The sequence below is a fragment of the Henckelia pumila genome, chromosome 4 (genome assembly GCF_033568475.1).
Source record: "Henckelia pumila isolate YLH828 chromosome 4, ASM3356847v2, whole genome shotgun sequence".
Classification (NCBI taxonomy): domain Eukaryota; kingdom Viridiplantae; phylum Streptophyta; class Magnoliopsida; order Lamiales; family Gesneriaceae; genus Henckelia; species Henckelia pumila.
This window is the reverse complement of record NC_133123.1, coordinates 145,325,102-145,344,755: the sequence shown is the minus strand read 5'-3', so window position 1 is coordinate 145,344,755 and position 19,654 is coordinate 145,325,102. Positions and strand designations below refer to the sequence as shown.

The following is a 19,654-nucleotide window of genomic DNA, read 5'->3' as shown; positions in this document are numbered from 1 at the left end:
ATCTTGATATATTGACAAGACGTGCCTCCTTTTTGAAAGGAAAATTAGCAGAATGGTTCCATATGGCAGCATTACAGAAGAATTACAAAAAAATAAGGGATATAGATAAGCGTACACCTTTGTGTTGTAGAGAAAATGATCTTCCAATGATCATTGGAAACAAATCACAGGGATTTAAAAGGAATAAATTTAGAAATAATCCCTATAATAAAAGAATGAAAAGTTATTGGAAACCAAGAACATTTTGGTCCAAACAAAAGGCCAGATCCTATAGATCAGGTAGAAGAAATGGACCTACAAGAACATCCCCAGCAATAGGCTCACCACAAAGCAGGGAAGAACACCATCAAGAAGAACTTTCAGAAGAACTCATACAAGAGCAAGTGAAAGTTTCAAGGATTGCAACTGCTGGACATGTGGAGCAAGAGGACATATATCTACAAATTGTCCAGAAAACGAGAAAAAAAGAAGTTAAACTCTTTGAAGCAACACCAGATATGGATGATGCGGTCTTCTTTCAAGATCTAGTCCAAGTATATCAATTTTAGGATATTCCCTCAGATGAAAGCATATACAAATAAGAGATATTGTTTAGTCGAGAAGTTTCTGAGGATGAATCAGAATCAGAATCAGAGTAAAGAGGAAGTGTTTCGCCATGAAACACATGAAAGTTTGGCTGGGTTCTTTAGCCAAACCACGATATCTCATAATATGGTCCAAAGGATTATGAGAGAAAATCCAACATTACAGAAGTACCAAGGATTTTCGGCAGGACAAGTTGAAAGAGTCTTAGGAAACCTAGGGCTAAGACAAAGAAGACATAATTTGATTTATAAGGTATCCAGAAGGGAAATGGAGATCCCTATGGAATTAACCAGTAATCAAATTGAAATGCAGTTAATTCCCTTTGAAGAAATTCGAGAAGAATTACAAAAATTAAAAGCAGAAGTAGAAAAGAAAATGTCATATTGGAGCAATCCAGATTATGATCAAAGCTACTTTTAAAGAGGAAATAGATTCACCCATAGATATCGTAGTATGCGATAAAAGAATGGGGAATATACAAGATGCGGTTCTAGGAACTATCTCGGGAAATTTGTGTGCAGAAAAAATTGTGGGAGTTATTTATCTAAGAATAGCCTACAATTTAGCTGATAGAGATTTTATTCGAGACTTGAATTTGCATCAAAACTTCAAGGAAAAAAGACTAATGAAGGAAGGTAATAAGCCATATTCTATTACGTATCAAATTTCATATGCTCTTTCTAATACTCACCATTATGAATTATTTATTAGAAATGAGTTCATTGAAATTCCAGAGAACTTTGGGAAAGTTGCTCAAGCAATATACCCGGAAAGAATCGAGTTTCCTTTAATTCAGGAAACAGACATTCAAATTCAAGACATACATGTTCTATACAGAGACCTTAAAATAGAACCCCGAATTTTATCTTCCTAAGGAGACAGAATGACAAGCAGGAGATGAGACAAATCTTCTATCCAAGAAATTCCACCAGAAGAAAAAGAGTTTTCTATCATAGGAAAACTTAGATCTCCAGAAGGATGGAAAGAAGTGAAAATAGTATTTGAAATTACAAGTCATCGGAACTTGTTCCCTTGTAACTCGATTTACTATTTGGAACAACAGGAAAAAGGAACTTACCAAGGAGTGATAAATATTGGAGAATTGGAAATTCAAATCTGGTGAATTCCAGGAAAAGAAATGGATCAACTCATTATTGGTCTAGAAATCCTGGAGGACTATAAACCATGGAAATACCTTGAAAAAGGAATAGAGTTCATGGCAAAAGAAAAGACTTGGAGGATTCAATAAGAATTCTATGAAATGGAAAACCAAGAGAATTGGATAAGGGACAATCCCTTAATCAGATTCGAGAACTCTGTTCACAAACAGAGGAAGAAGCAACAATTGAAATTAGTAAGTCATGAACATGATTTACTAGAACACATTGAAGAAGTAGAAAGGAGTAACCACACTCTACCTTCTGAGGCCTTAGGAAAACTAAAGGTAAATAGTCTTAATCGGATTACTGAGTTACAACACAATCTGTTAAAAATGGTGGGGCCATTTAGTAATCCCTTTAAAAAATGACAACAAGTCCTTTCTCCATATACATTCCGATAGGGATGTTATATGAACAATATAAGGCTGAGTATTTTGCAGCTTATATTGACTCGGGAGCAGGAATTTGTACAGCAAAAAGATGAGTCTTCCCTGAAGAATGTGAAGAGGAATTGCCAAAAATTGCTGGACGAGATTTCTCTCTCAGAATTTTAATTCTTTGCAAAGGAATAAAACAAGCAGAGATCCTTATGGAAGGTGCAGGTCAAACACCTTGATACAAGGTAAAAACACCACCAATCTATTTCCATGATACATGAGCTGATATCCTGTTAGGAAATAACTTCTTACAAATGTTTAAGAAGTACACACAAGACAATGAGTCAAGAAGACTTATGTTCACTACAATTTGTGATCATAAAATTATCGTTCAAAGACTCAAGGTTGCTTTTTATCGACAATTGCCGATAATATTTCGCAGCCAGCGTGGTGATAAAGGACAACTTTTTCCCCTAAAAATGAAAGATCCAAGAAGGTTTGGAGAAACCATGTTGAAAATAACAACAGAACAAGAACTCCAAACAGAGGATATGGAGCTTCTCAAGGTAACTCTAAATCACAGAGATATATAGTTAGAGAATAAAGTATCCCTTGAAGATGTCAAAAAGAGGCTCAAAGAAAGTTACAACGAGCATCCTTTGGCATGGTGGGATAGAAATCAACTCAAAGCCAGTCTTACTCTAAAGGAAGGCAAAAAGTATGAATTCGTCAGATATAAGCCTATCTCGATGAACATAACAGATCAAAGAGATATGAGAATGATTATCAAGGAATATTTGGACCTTGGTTTAATCAAAGAAGGAGTTTCACCATATAGCAGCCCAGGTTTTCTGGTTAGAAATCATGGTGAAATAAAAAGAGGGAAATCCAGGCTAGTTATTAACTACCAAGGTATTAATAAAATCCTGGAGTTTGATGGGTACTTCATACCGAGTAGAGAACACCTAATTAGTTGTGTACGAAATGCTAGAGTGTTCTCAAAATTTGATTGTAAGTCTGAATTTTACCAGATTCGAATGGAAGAAGGAAGTAAGAAATTCACAGCCTTCTCTACTCCACAAGGACACTATATTTGGGAAGTTATGCCTATGGGATTGGCTAATGCACCCCAGATATTTCAAAGAAAGATGGATAACCTTTTTAAAGATTATTTCAACTTTATGTTTGTTTATATTGATGATATTCTTATAGCATCAAAAAATATATACGAACACGTTAAACACTTAGAAATTTTCTCTAAAATTTGTAAACAAGAAAGACTGGTCTTATCTGAAAAGAAAGCAGTCATAGCAACAAGGAAAATTGAATTCCTTGGTATTGAGATTGATGAAACTAGAATAATTCTACAACCCCATATTGTGGAAAATGTATAGAATTTTTCAGATAAACACAAAGACGTAAAACAACTTCAGAGTTTTCTTAGAGTAGTTAATTTTGCAGGGATGTTCATTAACAACCTAGCAATGTACAGAAAGGTGTTCAGTCCTTTGTTAAAAAAGGATGCTAGGTTTATATGGACCGATGACCATACTAAAGGGGTAAACCAATTAAAAGATATATGTAAGAATCTCCCAAAAATGGCTATACCAGTAGATGAAGATGATCTGGTATTATTTACGGATTCCAGTGACGATTGGTGGGCAGCAGTCCTTACCAAGATCACTCCAGATGGGGAAATACCATGCAGATACTGTAGCGGTCTTTTTTCAGAATCAGAGGCCATCAGATGGCATATCAAAGAAAAGAAATTTTATGCAGTTAAAATGGCTTTTGAAAAATGACCATTATTTTTACTTGCTAAAAAATTTACTCTGAAGGTTGATAACACCCAGGTAAAAGCTTTTCTAAAAAATAAAATTGAATCTAAACCTGATAAAGCTAGGTTATTAAGATGACAAGCATTATGTCAAAATTATATTTTTGATATTGTTATTATTAAATCTCATGAAAATATTCTTGCAGTTTTCTTAACAAGAGATGGAAGGCAGTGACGTGGATTCCATCATGAAAATGCAGAGGCATCCCAGGGAACACCTTGGGTTGCCTCAAACCGAGTTCAACCAGTTAGCCATTAATTCTAAAATGGCTGGCAGGTTACAACAAGCTGATCGGATCAAAGTATCTAATCGAATTACAGGATGTATGCAAGCTCAAACACAACTATGGGCTGCTATTCAAGGGCCAATTGTGAAGGCTATAGAGAAACCATTGGTTTCTCATAAACAAGATATGATAAAACCATTGGTTTTACAAAAACAAGAAATACAACCACCGGTTGGAAAACAAGATGTTGAGGAAGCTAAAACTCAAGAAACAAGTGTTAATCTATCAATCTTAGGCCCAACACTGACAAGGGCAAATCTAAGATCGATACTAACCTATCTATTATTTCTCCATTTCAGGTTTATCAAAAAAGGTGGGAGAAATTAAGTACAAGAAGTGAAATTAACCCCAACACTTGTAGGGTTGATGTGGCAGGGATATATCCAAGGGTTTGGCTAAAAAACAATGTCAATCCTAAGGATGTAAAGCTCTGGTATGAATTTGGAGCCTTGGCCTCAGTTTATACAACGTCACCAAGCTTCCCGGAGATATCACAGTTACCGAAATGGATTCAGGAAGCAGTCCAAGAAACATGGGCAAATAACGACCATTTGTCCAGAGGAGATGTGCTTGAGTTATACTTTTTTAGTGCAGCTCCAGAACCAACAGTGAAAGGATCACACGAACCCTTTCATTTCATCAAGCTAAGGAGACCTGATATAAATAGTCATAAATTTATCAAGGATCCTAAAACTGAAGAAATACCCTTAGTGTCCACTTTCGGAGAAAATAAGATCTCAACCAGAAAGGCATGGGGTATTTGGGTCTGTCTTACTGAGATGGACAAAGTCAAGTTTCATTTAAATTTTATCAGAATTCTGTGAATGGATCGTTCATGTTAAACGCAATGACAGGGAAAACTACAGCCTTTGCGGAAGAACTCTTTGAAAAGAAGAGAAATCTTTTTTGGAACAACAAGCTGCCGGGGAGTAAAGAAACTCGCCGAAAATTTTGTAATATGGCTCATATTGGACGATGGTCAGAGAATATCTGCCCAGAATTCCCAAATCAGAAGGAGCCAGAATTTGGAAAAACCTTTAGACCCCGAACGGATCGAAAGGATTTTTCCGAGACAAGCAAAGGTGGACAAGTACCACTAAAGATGCATTTTCACAAGGGCCTACTTCAAAAGCAAAAGATGCCCCGACAACAATAAAGCAGGCATGTGAGGAGAATAAAGTCAAAAGAAAGTGGCAGACATGTGATTCCTCCACTAGTAAAAGATGCCATCAATAATGACATAAAGAATACAAGACAACTGCCTCCTCCACTAGTAAAAGATGCCATCAATAATGGCATAAAGAAATACAAGACAACTGTAAGATTCCCTGAAGTTTCTCGGTGAAACGAGTGGAACCTTAGCTATAAATACAAGCGTTCAAGGAAGCTGAAGACATCGATCATTCTCTTCAGTTTTCTTACAAATAAATTGTTGTAATATTTCTCTTTCTATTGTATTAAAGTTTTCTTATGTATTTCAAGAACAAGGCTACTATGAGTAGCTAAACAAGTTGTCTTCTCCTCTTCAAAGGAGTTGATTTATGTAATAATATTATGTCTAAATAAATTTCCTAAATCTCTTGTTTTTTTATGCTCATATTATAATTAAATTTATATATCATACGCCTTAAGGTAGAAAACGAATTAAGGCTGTGCTGGGTGTCGTTGAAGGAACTTGTCCAGAAACCATCTGTTGCTACTGCGTGGTTAGAGTGTGAGGAGCACTTCGTAAAACTCGGCAGGTATGACCCGACGACATTATGGTCAAAGAGGTATTTAAATTCAATTCATCTTATGGAAGCATGTTGGACCCTAATCTGAAGTATATCGGCTGGAAACCTTGCGTAACTAATAGTGTAGTAGCCCGTACCCAGTTTTAGTCAGTAATTGCTAATTAATCCGATTAACATGATTAAGGGGATGTCAATTGGATTAGCGGAGTCTGGTAATGGACCCAGAATGATCACAAATGGCCCGGAGGGTCAGGTGGAACGGACGCAACGTCCGGGGAACGGACGCAACGTTTGTGCCATCAAAAATGCGTCACTGCTTACGTACTTGATGTGACACTGGTACCATCGGAAGCAACGATGGTGAACGGACGCAACGTTCGCCAGGCAGAACGGACGCAACGTTGAGGAACGGACGTTCCATTCGTGGTCTATAAATAGGGGAGCCGAGGTTCACTTTTGAGTACACCATTCACCTCCTCTCTCTCGTTTCTTCAGTCTTCTAGCTTAGATCTTGGGCATTCTAGGCGTCCCGTTGGGAATCCGAAAGTGGCTTAACGATCCAGGCGTCGTACCAGAGCTGTGGCCTAGTTTTGAGGCAATCTACAGCAAAGGGCTAACGACGGACGAAGGTATAGCTTTTTCTTCCTAAAAATATTTAGGAGTATGCAATATCTTAGTTAAAGCTTTTAGAGCACTATAATGATATTAGTATCATTTGGCAGTGTAGTGCGGATTATAGGCGTGGACGTAGGACTGGTAGCACTTGCCTGGTATTTGAGGTACGAAAGTACTGTTCGAGATATCCTGACTGAGTATGCATGATTTATATGACATGATTATATGCTGCATACATTTGCATATTGAGCTATCTCTTCTGAGATGTCTGTTAGTAGGGTTTTACCCTATCCTTTTAGTGGACGGACTCCCATCGATTTGGGTCCCGCGTATCCACTGATATTTCGGTATGTGAGCCACCTCCTGAAGCGAGGGCACAACGTGCTACATACTAGGGCCCGGTCTGTCTCTGTTATCTGTTTCTTGACCTCTAGTCAGTAGGCGGTACACTTGCATTCATGTATACTCATACTCTTGTGCTGAGCGTTTTATGCTCACGTCTTGTACTCTGTGTTTCTGGACACCCTATTTCATGGGGCAGGTTTGCGATTGGACGAGGCGGGTGGTTCCAAGAGAGGCTAGTCAGTGATTGGCCAGCTAGAGCTTCGTCTAGGTTTTTATTCTGTTGTTATTTGGGTTGATACAACTTTCGATCTGGTTATATAATATTTGGGTATTTACAGATTCATTTCCTTGGGATTGTATAATGTTTATGGTTTCCACAGTTTAATTATGATATCTGTTTTGATTAAGTTAATTGCATGCCTAAGTTCTGTTTAATAGGTGATCTCGGTAAGGGTCACTACATTTATGGTATCAGAGCATGCATAGTATTCTTTGGATTTAGATTCTGCATAAGATAACCGTGAGGTACTTTTGTAGATGACGGATCGCGATGATCAGAGTAGTCACGACATTATTGGTGGACGTTGGGGCGATGCCAACCGGGAGCGTCGTCGGGAACGCCATCATAGTGTGCGCCGATTCTTATCTATGGATCCTAAGCCCTTAGTTGGAGGTGAGTCTCCAGAGGATGCGGAGAACTGGTTAGACCGCATGGAGACGACTTTTCAGACTTTCCACTGTACTGAGGAGAAGAAGATGGAGACACTGGGTTATCTTCTAGATGGGCGAGCCTGTAGGTGGTGGAGCTTTACTTCTGCACCCTTTGTTACGGCGAGAGGAGTGGCCACCTGGGTCGAGTTCCGCACAGCTTTTCAAAAGCTGTATTTTCCTCCTACACTCCGTCAGACGAAGGCGGGTGAGTTACTGATCTTGCGTTAGAGACCTATGTCTATTGAGGAATATCAGCAGAAGTTCTTCGATCTGTTATCCTATTGCCCTGAGATTGCTGACAGCTCTGAGATGAAGTATAATTTGTTCCTTCAGGGCCTTAACCCTGAGATTCATGACTGTGTGGCGGTTGGCGATGACATGTCCTACGAGGGTTTGGTGAGCCGTCACTACAAGAAAAACGGGATACGACAATATCCGTTGTCGTAGGGGTCAAAAAACCGTTGTACTTTAAGGTGTTGTCGAAAGTATAACATACAACAACGGTTTATATCCGTTGTGGATTCTAACATACGACAACAGATATGCAACAGTAAATATATGTTGTCGTACACAGTATTTGACCACGGTTTATAACCGTTGTCTTAAGTTGCCTTTAATGACAGTTATAAACCGTTGTTTATGTTGACATACCACAACAGATTTGAAACAGTTTATATCCGTTGTCGTAGACATTATTCAACCACATTTTAAAACCGATGTCTTATGTAGGTGTTTGCTTATTATTCAACCACGTTTTAAAACTGTTGTCGTATGTTGTTTTTTACAACAATTTTAAACCGTTGTCTTAATTTGATTTTCACAACAGTTATTATTTGTTTTCCTCAACATTACAAATGAAACAAAATTTAAAATTTCTAAAATAAAATTTAATATACGATTTTTCAATATTACAAATCAATATTCTTATTCTAAATTCTAAATCAATCTACACTAGAAAACATATAGATCGAGTTATGAACTAATCTATATAAATTAACTCGGAACTTTCCAATAGATTGAGTTATGAACTAATCTTGATAAACTTTGAACTCTCGTTTCACAATCTTCAATCTCTCTTCAACCATGTCTCTCTTTTCTTTTGCCCGTTTCTATATTAGTGCCACCTTGTTTTTCACACCTAATCAGAAGCCCAGACTAGAAGTCTGTGGAAGAATACCCCAATGCCAGGATCAATGTAGTTTAGTGGATCTTAAAAGTCTTTGTTCTAAAAAGGGATTAAAAAATAAAGCAGAACCTCTCCCGTTAGTGTTGATCAAATTATGAAGAGCAATCACACTTCTGATGAGGGACGAAAGATATATGACCAACATCATATCATTTGTTTTCACTGAAAATAAGAAACATATCAATTATTTCATTAAAGATAAAGCTTAATTAATTACTAGTTGAATAAGATTTAAAAAAAAATCTAACTGCCTTTACCTGCAAAAGCTTTAATTAATTCGGACACATTTAGATTAGGAAGTAGGTTGAAAACATCCTGCAGAAGTTTAGTAACATGTCACAATGTGATGCAAAATCATTTCTACTTGGAAGAGAAGCAAGAAACAACATTCTCCGAGTCAAACAACTTGAAAATTATATCATGGGACAAAACAACACCAACACACCACTTATTCAATCATTATGAAATAAGGTAACAAGAACTAATAAACAAATACCATAACGAACTAAACATTCATCAACAATAACACCAAAAGGAAACACTCAGTAAATTAACGGTAATGACAATAGTCACGGATCACTTTTAATCGTGCATCCAAATCCTTCAAAGCAGAAAGTTTTTCAGTGACCTGAAGGAACATGCACAAACACCTTCTGGATTTTTTGTGTAACGTTCTGCATGTGATGAATAAAAATCTTAAGAAAACTGTTTTTTTCCAATATTGTTGCTCCCTTTTGAAAGTGGAAAAACATAGAAACATGTCAAATATATCATAAACATACCTCTTTAACCTCCTCAACCGCATAATAGGCTTTAGTGGGTATCCCAAGCTCTTTCGGCTGGACGTCGATAATGACTAACACAGGAGTTGGCATGTAGCTGCGTAACAAGAAGAAAAATCAAATATTACGAAATATAGACGACAATCATTGTATTACAAAAGAAAATACCATGATATACCGTGACTCATAAAACAAAAAGGTGCATTGAAAAACACAGGTGTGGTAAAAGAAAACAATTGGTTCTGATAAGTTAGGGAAAGATGATGCACATGCAAAAAGTTTGAATTAGCTACTGTTCAAGATCAGATCATAGGTGAAAGGGTAGAATAAAGTCAAAAGCATCTGAATAATATATTGTTTTTAAGGACATTGAAATAAAACTTATAAAAAGTAAGGAAAAGTGGGAGTATATTGTTATCCAAACACAGTGCAACAAGTCAGTCGTGACATCAATCAGAAACACAACGAAAATTCCCGAGCTACCCAGAGTAATCTATTTCTTATATTGGACTGTTAGCTCCAAAAGATGAATCAATTTATAAAAATATGTTGAGTTTAATCACATGAGCAAACAATGAGAAAGCATCCTTGGCAAGATTATAACATTTTGGGAGAAAGCACCACTGTAGAAGAAATACCATAGTACAGGAGGTCCAAGTGCATTATTTCCAAGACCAAAGAAGCATTCTTCCATGAAAACAAAATTATATAAAAATTAAAATATGGATTAGTTCAAAATTGACCTTGAAATAATAAGAAAAAGGAAATATGAGAGAAGCCAGTTGTGCGTCTCAAAAAAGGTCAAATTTGGGAATCACCCGGCACAGTTTAATGGACATATTAACATCTTCATGTCCCAAGAGCATTGGAGCTGAGCAGAAGAAAATAATATTTTTATCTTAACAGTTTGATGCATATGATCAAATGAAAAATAAGAGAAAACAACTGTACTGTTTGAGCATTACCCGCCATCCAAATGTTCCTTAAATATGCCATCAAATGCACGGCAAATTTCCAAAATTTTGTACAATTGTGCCTATAGATAGACATAAAACTCTTAAAACTGAAAACAGTTCTAGAACCTTATCATGATCACTTTCAGCAATTTATTAAGAAAAACATTACCCCACCATCAGTTGCAATGGGCCTGCCAATACAGTCCAACTCTGCATTGAGTACATCAATAGTTTTATTTATCAAGGCAATAATGCAGGGAATGCGCTGCCTTATAACAGTATCCAAATGCTAATGCAGCCAAAATGAATATATATATATATATATATATTGTCAAAGAGTATTTGATAGCCCAGCCAATAGCGAAATGGTTGCATTTTCATAGAATAATCAAGCTAAAAAAATAGAGTTCAGCCTGGGGTTAACCTACCTGAGACAAAACCTTTGCCAGATATTCTGATCTCATTTTGTGAGCAAGATGCCCATATTCTGGGCTTGATTCAAAATATTCCCTTTCTTTTTGGCGAGAATAATTCATGTCAACATTCTTATTGATATCAGCTTGTGAACGGTTCACTATTCCAAACCATGGATGTTGGAGCCCGTACGCTCTACCCTCGAGTACCTAACAAAGTCCAAATTAAATTTTAAAGTTAAATAAAGGAAACATTGCAGAGCATGAAAAATTAGAAAGCAAATGTATTATGGTTCAATAAGATTGATATTCAGTAAATTTCAATGCCAAGTGCATTCTAAGACTACTAATATATCTAACTATGAATTGGTAGAAACTTCAACTTGTATACTTCTCGTGTCGGCACCTTTGACAGCGCATCCTGATCACGCAAGGTTGAAGCAGAAAGAGTTAGCTGCACATCATGCAAAAACAGTAAGGGTGCTAACTTCAAAGGACTCTTTAACAAGAAACCAAAGATACTAAAAAAAAAACCTATCCTTAACAAGACTTCTGCATGTCATGCATCCATTGTTGTCATATGAATCATAACTCACCATTCACATAGGGTGAAAAAAATGGATCTCCATGAACTCATCAATGTCTTTGCCATCACAGGATCTACTTCATCGAGCCATAAAATCACCCTTAGTTAGATGAGCCATTTATAATAAGAAAAATTTATTAAACTTCAATTGAACAAGTACAAATTTTCATCTTTTTTTGGGGCTGGTACCATCATGGTTACAATTGTCATACTTCAACTTAATCTACACCCTATCATTTATATTAGCAAGAAATATTTGAGAATCTTAGCATGTGTTTGTGTCCATGATTAATTAGCGTCTGAAAACACAAATTAGAATTTTTCATGAACCTATTGCAATGTCAGCCTTTTGGAGGCCTTATCCTTTCCATTTTGTATATTACGAGTTGACCAAGCTTGAAATAGGTTCCGTGTACTGCAACCCACCTATGAAGTACACCACTTCATTAGTTTAATTATAAGTTTCTCATAAACTGAAGAGTTTCAAAATGCATGAACTAATAGAGCACGCACTTGAGACCAATAATGACTTGCTAGGATGCCAGTCAACACACTTTACATCCCAACCATGACCTGTTGAGTTCAAATGACACGATAAATTATAGGTAACTTTATGTGAGCATTAGGTTGTAGAACTGATACATTTTTAGTATGTCAGTAATCGCACTTATATCCCAACCATGACCACCTTGCGTAAATTGCCATTTTGAACCAGAAACTTTTGCAGGGAAATATGATTCCCATTAACTGATCTTTTACATGTATGAGCTTAAAAATAAACATTTAAATAATTTCCAGTGGCATCGTGTAATGGAAAGAAAAATTGAAGCGATTGAGGACTTGTCTGATGTAGTTACGAGATGTCAAAACATAAAATCCTGGATATTTTAAAATCAGAGGCTTATCCAAAATAGTCGGTTTAAAAAATCAGAACCATGTGGCTGAGAACTGGTGATTTGCATAGGCAGTAACAAAAAATTTACGAAGGTATTCTCTAATCTTGGGTCAAACCCTATCATTTAGTGATTTAACCATTTCTTCATGCAGCCAATATGGGGAAATAAAGAACTACTGCAACGTCCAAGAGTAAACATAGTCAAAATAAAATCATTCCTTGATCAACACTTTGAGGAAATTACCAGATAATGATCGCTCCTCTTGAAACTTAGCAAAATCCCAGATTTTAACAGTTGTGTCATCAGAACATGAGAAAAAATTCAAATTTGTCCTACAGAAACTGGCCAACATGTAACATGGATGAAGTTAGCATGCTATTCAAATAGAAAATGCATGAAAATTATTGAATTTTGATCAAAGAAATCATCCCAAAGGAGTTTTTCCCTGTCCCTCTCACCAGCCTCAATAGCAACACTAATTGGTTGATTTGCAACTCTTGCTCCGAAAGTGAGATCAACTGTCCGGTCACTATCTAGATAATACCTTCCACACCAACAATGGTGGAGAACGTCCAACAACTCCTTTCAAAATTCAAAAAAAAACTCAATCAGCCAGCCACACATCATTTTCGGCACATTAAGTATCGACACAATAGAAGTAAAATAGCAAATAAAATTTCCGAGTTGAGCCATATGTGATTATGTTCTAACAGAGTTTGTAGCACACGATATTTTTCTAAAAGATTACAACTTTTAAAGGCATGTAGCCAAAAGTTTCCCAGCTATGGGACACGGCAAAAAGGAAAGAGAGAGGCCTAAAAAAATTATAACTTCATGCATGACTCTTTAACAGCATATGGATGATTGATTTTTTAATGCACTTAAAGAAAAATAAATGATGACAGCAACAAAATTATATCGGCTAAGGGTAGACTAATATCTCTATAAAATAAAAATTCATGTTAAAAATCATAAATCTCTCGGAAAGTCTGATTCTCTTGATCTCCTTGTGGAGAAATTAGATCATTCCCTATTGACAGCGAATTCCTCCACAGACAAAATAGCAAACTAAACATTCCAAAAGAAAATTCATCTGAGAAAATATTCCTCGAAACATCTCCTCGTGTTATGTTACATAAATCAATCGAAAAATGGACAATATTCGTATCGGGAGCATCAAGAGGCACAAACATCATATAAAAAAACATAATAATTTTAAACCCTCCGTCCCGTCCAAGAATATGTGTTCCCCTGCAAAAAAAAAAGTATCGAAATTTTAGTTATTTTAAATCAAGAAACACATGAGCATTACTTTTTTAACTGTTCAATGTTTTGTTTTCTAGTGGACTAGTGGAGCTTGATTGTGAAGATACTGATTGACTCGATGGATTGTTTTAGTTTAGTTTTCCTTTGTTCAAGAAAGTAGAAGAAAGGTGCGAAAAGGACCTAAATTGTATTATTTTAAGTATGCCCATTAGAAATATCAATGCTACACGTGAAAATTTTGTCAAGTGAATGTGGCTGTAGACATTCACGAGAAGTCTTTTGTATTCTTGCGAATCGGGATAAGTTGAATGAAAAAAAAATTAAGATTTTACCATTTTGCTGCCAAATTGCAGCTCAAATCATCAAATTAAACACAATTAATCAAGAAAAAGATCTGCAAATGAAATCTTTATGCAGTGAAACTATGAAGTAATGTTATTAAAAATTGAGGGGAAATCAGGTGTTCTTCTCCACTTAGACTTGCAAATTGCAGAGTTGAAACCAGCGCCTTGGAGGAGGTGGCGGACCTCCTCCATGAGACATCTCCGGCAACCAAATTCAAATGCTCTGCCGCAGACGCACACATTCCCCGACTGCTGTGCTTCTTTCAATGCTTCTTTGGTGACATTTCTGATCCTTGATTCTAAAGAACTTGTTCTCCAAATCGCGTCCTTGAAATTTTTTATCAAGAACTATAAGTACACCTTCATAATTCGATGATAACTCACAGTGTAGGAAAAAACTCCCAATTGGCGGTCGGCGGTCAGCGGTCGGCGGCAGTGGCTGTGGAGGTCGGCGGCAGCAGCTGCAAGAAAAAAATGAGTCGAAAATTGGGCAAAATTGTATGGAAATGTAGCCCTCGACGGAAGGATTCCAGATCTACTTACCGTTTGCGAAATGGGCAGCCGACGACGGAGATATTGGCGGCGTTAGCTTCGAATCGAAAATGGCTCTCGGGAGGATAGAGAAGAGACGATGCGCGTAGAAGAAAGGAATGAGCAGGGAGAGAGAAAAATAAGCTCAAGCGTGTAGCAGTAGGTTATTATCATATTATTATGTAATGTGTATATTTTTTATAAAAATAAAAATAAATAAAAAATAACAACGACAACGGATTACAAAAAGTGTTGTCTTAGACCCCAAAAAGTACGCACATAGACAACGGTTAATTAAAACCGTTGTCATAAGCCATAAAAAATCGCTCATAGACAACGGTTTTTAAAAACCGTTGTCTTTGACATATATAAGACAACGATTTTTTAAAGACCGTTGTCGTTTTTAATTAAAATATGGCCAACGACAACGGTTTTCACAAAAACCGTGGTTAAAGACCAAACAACAACAGTTTAGATATAAAACCGTTGTCTTTTTAGTGTGGTTAATTCACATATTTGTTGTAGTGCGTTGTCACCAAGCGGAGGATAGCATTCGGCGGAACATGTCTTTCTCTTAGTCTAGGCCTGCAAGTTCTTTGGGTCCCCGTGCGCAGTCTTTCAAGAAGTTTGGATCTACTTATTCTTCCTCTGGTTCCGCTGGTGTTGTCTGTTTTGGGAAGAAGAACAAGTGTGATCATTTTGGGAAGAACCATCCAACCGACCGATTTCGCAAAGCTTCTGAAGCTTGTTTCCATTGTGGAGAGGTGGGTCATATCCGGAGGGATTGCCCATTATCTGGGGGAGGCGGTTCTGGTTCTGGTTCAGGATCGGGTTCTCAAGCCACCGTTCAGCAGAGGTCGCAGAGACAGCCTGCTGGGAGTTCTCATTTGAGGCCGCGTGCTTCTGGTCAGGTGTTTGCCTTGAGGCATGATCAGGCTGTGGAGGAGAATGAGAAGGTCATCGCAGGTACATTTCTACTTTATGGTATACTTGTTATCGTACTTATTGACACTGGTGCATCTCATTCCTTCATTTCTGCACGTTTTGTTAAGAGGCATAAGTTACCATGCATTGAACTAGACGTAGTAGTTTCTGTTTCTACTCCGATGGGTCAGTCTACTTTAGCTAAGCATCTAGTTCTGGGTTGCCCTTTAGAGTTCGAAGGGAGCATTCTGATAGCGAATCTCATGGTTCTTGCAATGGACGACTTCGATTGTATTCTGGGGATAGACATGCTGACTACCTATCGAGCTTCAGTGGATTTCTATCAAAGATTAGTACGCTTTCTTTCGGATAGGAGTGATAGCTGGTTTTTCTATGGTGAGGGAGCGCGACCCCCGATGCCTTTGGTATCAGCTTTGAGAGCCTGTCGAGCTCTAGAGTCTGGCGGGGAAGGATACCTTATCTATGCAGTTGATTTGTACGCTGAGAGCGTTGGGATAGAGAGTATTCCTGTTGTGGATGAATTTCCAGATGTATTTTCAGATGAGATTCTGGGTTTTCCTCCTGCTAGGGAAGTCGAGTTTGGCATAGAGTTGATGCCGGGTACTTCGCCTATTTCTCGAGCACCGTATCTTCTGGATCCATCAGAGATGCGAGAGTTGAAGAATCAGTTACAGGATCTTTTGGACAAGAGGTACATTCGTCCTAGTGTATCTCCTTGGGGATCTCTTGTTCTCTTTGTGAAAAAGAAGGATGGGTCTATGCGGTTGTGCATTGACTATGGGCAGCTGAATCGAGTTACTGTGAAGAAAAAGTATCTTTTGCCTCGTATTGATGACTTGTTTGATCAGCTGCAGGGTACTTCAGTCTACTCCAAGATTGACTTGAGATCTGGGTATCATCAGATGAGAGTCCGAGATTATGACATAGCCAAGACTGCATTCCGTACTCGCTATGGGCATTACGAGTTTCTAGTGATGCCATTTGGATTGACTAATGCGCCGACTATATTTATGGATCTGATGAACCGTGTATTCAGGGAGTATTTAGACAAATTTGTCGTGGTCTTCATTGAAGACATCTTGGTGTATTCGCGTAATGTGGAAGAGCATGTTTCTCACTTGCGGTTGGTACTGCAGACTCTTCGGGCTGAGCAGTTGTACGCCAAACTGAGCAAGTGCGAGTTCTGGATGGATCGAGTGGTCTTTCTTGGTCAAATCATATCCAGGGATGGGATTTCTGTTGATCCGATCAAGATTGAAGTTGTGCTTAATTGGTCGCGTCCGACGACGGTTGCTGAGATCCGTAGTTTTCTGGGTCTAGCAGGATATTATCGTCGCTTCATTTTGAACTTCTCTCAACTAGCTCGACCATTGACGCAGCTTACCCGCAAGGGTGTTGATTTCGAGTGGTCTTCTGAGTGTGAAGAAAATTTTTGCGAGCTTCGACGGCGGTTGACTTCTGCGCCGGTGTTGGCATTACCATCAGGATCTTAAGGGTATGTAGTTTACACAGATGCTTCTCTTCAGGGGTTGGGTTGTGTCCTAACTCAGAATGGGCATGTGATCGCATACACTTTTAGACATTTGAAGTTGCACGAAGACAATTATCCAGTTCATGATTTGGAGTTGGCAGCCATTGTGTTCGCTCTGAAGATCTGGCGTCATTATCTGTATGGCGAGAAATTTGAGATCTTCACTGACCACAAGAGTCTCAAGTATTTGTTCACTCATACGGAGTTGAACATGAGGCAGAAACGTTGGATGGATTTACTTAAGGACTATGATTGCGAGATTAAGTACCATCCGGGAGCTGCTAATATCACTGCTGATGCCTTGAGTCGCAAGGTGCGACTGTCTGCACTTCAGACTTGTTCTATGTCTAGTGCGATTGGTGATTGTTGTTCTTCAGGGTATACCTTCAAGCACAAGAAAGGTATGCAGAGTATCCAGATGTTTGCGATATTATCCGAGCCAGCTTTGTATTCGCGAATTCGAGATGCTCAGATGTCTGACTCGAAGACCCAATGTTTAGCTCGCCTAGCTAACGAGGGTAGCACGTCTGGATTTCACTATCAGTCAGATGGTTTTTCTGTGTTTGTCTGGTATACTTGTGATTCCGCAGGATACGAGACTAGATCTTATCTCAGGCACATCGCACTAAGTTGAGTATTCATCCGGGGAGCAACAAGATGTACAAGGATCTACTGTAACACCCGGTATTTTAAATACGTGAATTCGCATGCATAATTAGGAAATTTATTTATTTAAAATTTTAGATTATGGGTTAAATTATTATGTGAATTATTTGTGCATGATTTAAATTATTTAACCCATAATTAGTGATTTTTATGAATTATTGGTATTTGAATTATTTTATCGCGTAGACGGGACCGTGGACGGACGAGATGACAACTTTCTATCCAATTTATTTCATGAGCCTTTTAAGAGCCCAAAAATACTATTTTGAATTTTATTACCACAAAAATTTTATTATTTAATTTTATATAATTTTAGGAGTCCGTTTTTATTCAAATCTAGCCAAAATAGTGACTTTTAATTATTTTTAAAATTCCCTTAATTATATATTTCGGGATTTTAATTTTAGTTATCAGATTTTACTTCTTAATTAGAGTTTTTAAGTTATATATTTTATATTTAAAAACCCTTATTAATATTTTAATTATCCTAAAACCTACTTTTAATTAAATTAAAAACCAAAACCTATTCTACCCAAACCTCTCACCCGATCACTCTCACACAGCCGCCACCCCCTCTCCTTCATTTCTTCTTCGATCGATCAGCAGCCTCCAAGAAGACTCCATAGCCCCGGTTCTTGAGGTTTTCAAGTTAAATCGTCGTCTCGTCGTCCCGGAATCGTCATCTACATTTGTTTCTCTTCAACCGACGGTGCAAGGCATGTTTTTATTCCTCTTTTTCGCACCATATCAGTTAATATTATGTGTGTGTCGTGTATGCGTCGAATTGTTCTTGAGTTTTTTCGAAATCTAATTGGTTTTGTTCTTGGTGCTCGATCGTGTGGGTTCTTCATTCATGCTCACATTTTCTTCCTCCATGGCATGCCTAGCTGCTGGTCAGGGCTACCTAGGATGTGTGAGGGTGTTCTAGACTCAAGTGGCTCGAGTGGTTCGAGCCAATCGAGCCCAAAAAAGCTACAAGAGGAGATCGGGTCTAGGGGGGCGCAGATTAGGGTTTGATGGAAGTGGGTGCTGGGCTCGGTGCATGGGCTGCATGGGGTCAAGGCTAGGGTCAGGTTTGGACCGCCCAGATATGGGCTACGTCTGGGCGGCGGGGCTCCGGACAGGGGCGGCCGGAGCAGGGCGGCAGCAGCCTTAGAAGGGCTGCTGCTCGCGGCCGAGAGGAAGCAAGGGAGGGGGTCACGGTTTGGGCTGGGTTCGTGGTCTGGGCCGGGTCTGAGTGATCCGGGTCGGGTCAGTAGGGTAGTGGGTCGGGTTAAGTTGGTCCGGGTCCGGGTTAGGTGGGCCAGACTCGAGTCATTTTAATTTTAAAGTATTTTATGATTTAATTGGTTTTTGGGCCAATTAATTGGTAATAAAATGATTTGGGTTCCATTTAATTATTTGGGTTAAATTTAATTATTATTGGGCTTAATTAAATTAATTAAGTGAGTCCACTAATTTTTATGGGCCTTGGGGGCCCATGGAAGTTATTGGGCCAGTCTTTGGGCTTTAGGGCCCATTGGGCCAGAATAAGTCGTTATTGGGCCAGAATGAGTTGTTATTGGGCCAGGAGTGTTTTAATGGGTTTTAATTAATTAATTGGGCTTAATAATGTATTGTTGGGCTTAAGTATGTTAATGAGCCAGTCTCAGTGTTAATGGGCCAGATTTAAGTAAATGGGCTTGAGTGTTAGGGCCAGCAGTTCAGTACAATCCATGAGAAATTGCATGTGTCCTAAATATATATTTAATTATTTTATGCATGAATGTTATTTTAGTATTTATATGTTAGTATAAAAATTAAATTAAATATATATGAAGGACACACATTTTAATTAAGTACATGCATTCATGAAATAATTTTTATGCATGATTTAATGTTTAAGGTTGAGCAAAAGAAAAA

At 38.0% G+C, this 19,654-nt stretch overlaps 1 protein-coding gene across 14 annotated transcripts; it reads right to left on the bottom strand.

Annotated features, from left to right (window-relative positions):
• Positions 1-8,505: 8,505 nt before the first annotated feature.
• Positions 8,506-14,760, bottom strand: LOC140864167 (phragmoplastin DRP1E-like). 14 transcript variants are annotated; one of them, XM_073268133.1, is made up of 14 exons: positions 14,623-14,760; positions 12,928-14,540; positions 12,713-12,810; positions 12,087-12,146; positions 11,904-11,999; positions 11,584-11,647; positions 11,379-11,441; positions 11,003-11,197; positions 10,749-10,784; positions 10,584-10,654; positions 9,619-9,715; positions 9,465-9,510; positions 9,094-9,151; positions 8,506-8,875 (listed from the first exon to the last, which is right to left on the bottom strand). In XM_073268133.1, the coding sequence occupies exons 6-13, from the start codon at positions 11,584-11,586 to the stop codon at positions 9,129-9,131; spliced, it is 534 nt and encodes a 177-aa protein (XP_073124234.1). In that variant the 5' UTR covers positions 11,587-11,647; positions 11,904-11,999; positions 12,087-12,146; positions 12,713-12,810; positions 12,928-14,540; positions 14,623-14,760; the 3' UTR covers positions 8,506-8,875; positions 9,094-9,128. The 14 variants fall into 14 exon arrangements, with proteins under 14 accessions (XP_073124234.1, XP_073124231.1, XP_073124223.1 ...); XM_073268130.1 differs by lacking the exon at positions 9,465-9,510 and adding an exon at positions 8,906-8,998 and having other exon boundaries at positions 8,506-8,813; XM_073268122.1 differs by lacking the exon at positions 9,465-9,510 and having other exon boundaries at positions 8,506-8,998; positions 12,928-13,051; positions 13,661-14,540.
• Between the last annotated feature and the right edge of the window lie 4,894 nt (positions 14,761-19,654).

What these genes read in the sequence shown, in the direction of transcription:
- LOC140864167 (XM_073268123.1), bottom strand. An exon ending in AAGGAACATTTGGATGGCGG is followed by an intron (nt 9,716 to 10,583) that starts GTAATGCTCAAA and finishes CTTGTTACGCAG; the next exon opens with CTACATGCCAACTCCTGTGT. An exon ending in ATTAATTAAAGCTTTTGCAG is followed by an intron (nt 8,999 to 9,093) that starts GTAAAGGCAGTT and finishes TCTTATTTTCAG; the next exon opens with TGAAAACAAATGATATGATG.